General features: G+C 36.1%; 1 protein-coding gene across 1 annotated transcript in view; it reads left to right on the forward strand.

Moving 5' to 3' along the window:
* The window catches only part of LOC105623511 (cadherin-related tumor suppressor), a 125504-nt gene that overhangs the window by 106260 nt on the left and 16290 nt on the right, over nt 1-2954 (forward strand). The window contains exons 6-7 of the mRNA XM_012204904.1: nt 309-638; nt 1034-1211. Coding sequence (XP_012060294.1) covers nt 309-638; nt 1034-1211 — 508 coding nt within the window. The remainder of the gene's footprint in view (nt 1-308; nt 639-1033; nt 1212-2954) is intronic.

The raw sequence follows: 2954 nt of genomic DNA on the forward strand, positions 1-2954 counted from the left end.
CGTAAGTAAATAATATATATATATATAACTATATATATTATTAATATATATATAGTAGAGATAATAATATAATAAATAAATAATAATAATAGTCTCTCTCTTCTCTCTCTCTCTCTCTCTCTCTCTCTCTCTCTCTCTCTCTCTCTCTCTGTTTATATATTGCTTACGTTATATTAATTTTGTCAAACTTTATATATTTTTATATATTTTTTCTAGTCTTTCTTTTTCTTTAATAGAAATAAATGCTTTTATTTCTATCTCTCTTAATATGGTTAAATTATAAATCGTCATTTTTTGTTTGGTTCCAGGTATCGGCGATGGATCGCGACGAGGGTGCGAACGGCAGAGTTCGATATAGCATCGCAATGGGGGATGACAATCGAGACTTCACGATCTCAGAGGATGGTGGTGTGATTCGGGTGGCAAAAAATTTGAATTTTGAACGTAAACCCCGCTATCATTTGATGATCCGTAGCGAAGATTGCGCTGAGGAAGTTGGCAAGGAGCCGCGCAGCGATACAGCCCAAATTACTATTACTGTACTCGACATCAACGACAATGCTCCAATTTTCCTTGATTCGCCTTATCTAGCGCATGTTATGGAGAACATGGTACCGAGTAGCGGTTTTGTGATACAGGTAATTAGTAATACGCAAAAAATAAAGCGTTCGAAGTATTTCGAATATTCGAGTCCTTTTGTTGAGTCAAATCGATTATTTGTTTTAAAAAAATATTGTTTAAAAAATAAGTTTTAAAAAAATATGCATAATAATTTCACAATAATAATTAAAAAAATTGAGATATTAATTGTAATTATATAGCTCGAAATTTCATTTTGTTGTGCGCGAATTGAATGTACTGGGTTGTCTGGAAAGTTCGTGCCGCAAAAGATTTAAATAAAGATTTAATAAATGAAATTAAAAATTTAAATCTTCCGCGTTTCAATTTTCTTTCAAAATCGGCATGAACTTTTCGGACAACCCAATATTTTGATAAATAAATTAAAATTACAATTTTGTACATCCGCTAAAAGGTTAAGGCGTACGATGCGGATACTCCACCGTACAACGATCAAGTGAGATACTTCCTCAAGGAAGGTGACACAGATTTATTCCGTATAAACGCGAGCACCGGCGATATATCGCTTCTTCGTCCGTTGGATAGGGAACTGGTATCAGAATATACACTTACTGTATCGGCTATGGATACCGGTAAGTTATTTTCAGCAATTATTAAATATTCCATAGAATATCTCAGCAATATTGTAGCAATATTTTAATTACATTCCAGCAACATTCAAGTTTATATTACAGCAATGTTACGACATTCTAATAAGACTGCAACATTCAAATTATATTGCAACATTTCAACATTCCAGTTAAATAATAGGAATATTACAACATCACTAGAATGTCTTGTGTTATGACCTAGTCGAATGTAGATAAGAAAACTCGTAACTACTAGTTACAATTAACGAAGATAGGGTAATTAGTAGGAAGCAAAATTTATTTATCGCGTAGCTAGAATCGTTACTTTAAAAAGTTACATTTATTCCTTGATTATACATTTACATATATTTGTATTTACATGTCGAACGCTTTTTCATATTCTATGAAAATTTTATTAAAGTAATTTTTAAATGTTATAAAAATAAGTGTATTCCAATCTATTGTACAATGGTCGACATTGAAAGGACAGCTCCTTATTCTCTGACAGGGATTATTTTTTACGATCCATCGCTGTGGCCGGTCTGTGTAAAACTGGTTGCGAATTAGTGCGAATAAAGAACTTAATTAAACTCGGATTGGCACATCAGTGCAACCGAGTATTGTTGGATAGAAATAGTTACAATTATTGCAATGTAATTTTGCTTGGTAAGGAAGATGGTTTAAATGAATTTCTCTTTCTTAAAATCTCTTATTTTTTTTCATTTCTTTCCTTTAAAAACTGATATATTTATAAATTCATTATATATATTGATATATATATATATCTTTTATTTAATATCTTATATATCTTTTATTTTTAATCTTATATTTTAATTACTATTAATTATAACATTACTATTGTATCGCATAATCGAAATACTTTACTATTTTTACTATTTCTTTTTGTCATATGTGTATTCAAAGAGAGTTTTCATTGGCTATTTCAATTGACTTTACGATTGGTGCGATTGCTATTATTTCCAGTCATCCTATACGAGATTGGTTTAAACATTCGTGAAATGCTGGCGATCGATTCGTGCTAATTCCTTATGCAAACCGTCCATTAAATGGCGGTCCGCCGAAATGTCAATACGTTGTCCAGCACATAGACGAGAAACGATAGACTATGTACGCGGTGGGTTTAAGTAATGAGCGGTAATATACAAATTGGATATAAATTTGTGGGTTGTTCGATGAGATTCTTTAAGCGGTGGGCAGTTCCTCCCTCTTAAACCTTCCTTTTTTCTCCTTGCTTCCTCTTAGAAGCCGGTAGTCCTCCTCCGGTCCTCCCTCTTCCCCGGTCTTCACCCTTTCCCCGCCCGCCCCTTCTCCCGCCCCCGATCGCGGTGGCTCGATGGCCCAATCGGTCCCCGGCGAGGTAGACAAGCCCGCAGAGTTATGACGCGCGATTATGATAATCGGCCTCGAATGCCTTCCTCCCTGTCTACTTCGGTGCTGGCACTGTCCTCTCCTCCTTTCTCCTCCTCTTCTCCTCTTTCTCCTCTTCTTCTACCGTTCCTCCCTCCGGTTCGACCGCAGGCTTTAGACTCCCTCCTCCCTCCTTCTTCAGCACGCTTCGTTCTTCACCACCTCACCATCTCGTTCGTGTCATCCTCTCTCCCTGTTTTCTCGTTCCGCCGTTCGTGAGGCCCTGCGCGCGTTTTGGGCCTCATGACCTCTTCTTTTTGTTTAAAGAGAGAAGGAGCGAGAGAGAGAGAGAGAGAGAGAGAGAGAGAGAGAGAGAGT

This window comes from Atta cephalotes (assembly GCF_000143395.1).
Source record: "Atta cephalotes unplaced genomic scaffold scaffold00058, whole genome shotgun sequence".
Classification (NCBI taxonomy): Eukaryota; Metazoa; Arthropoda; class Insecta; order Hymenoptera; family Formicidae; genus Atta; species Atta cephalotes.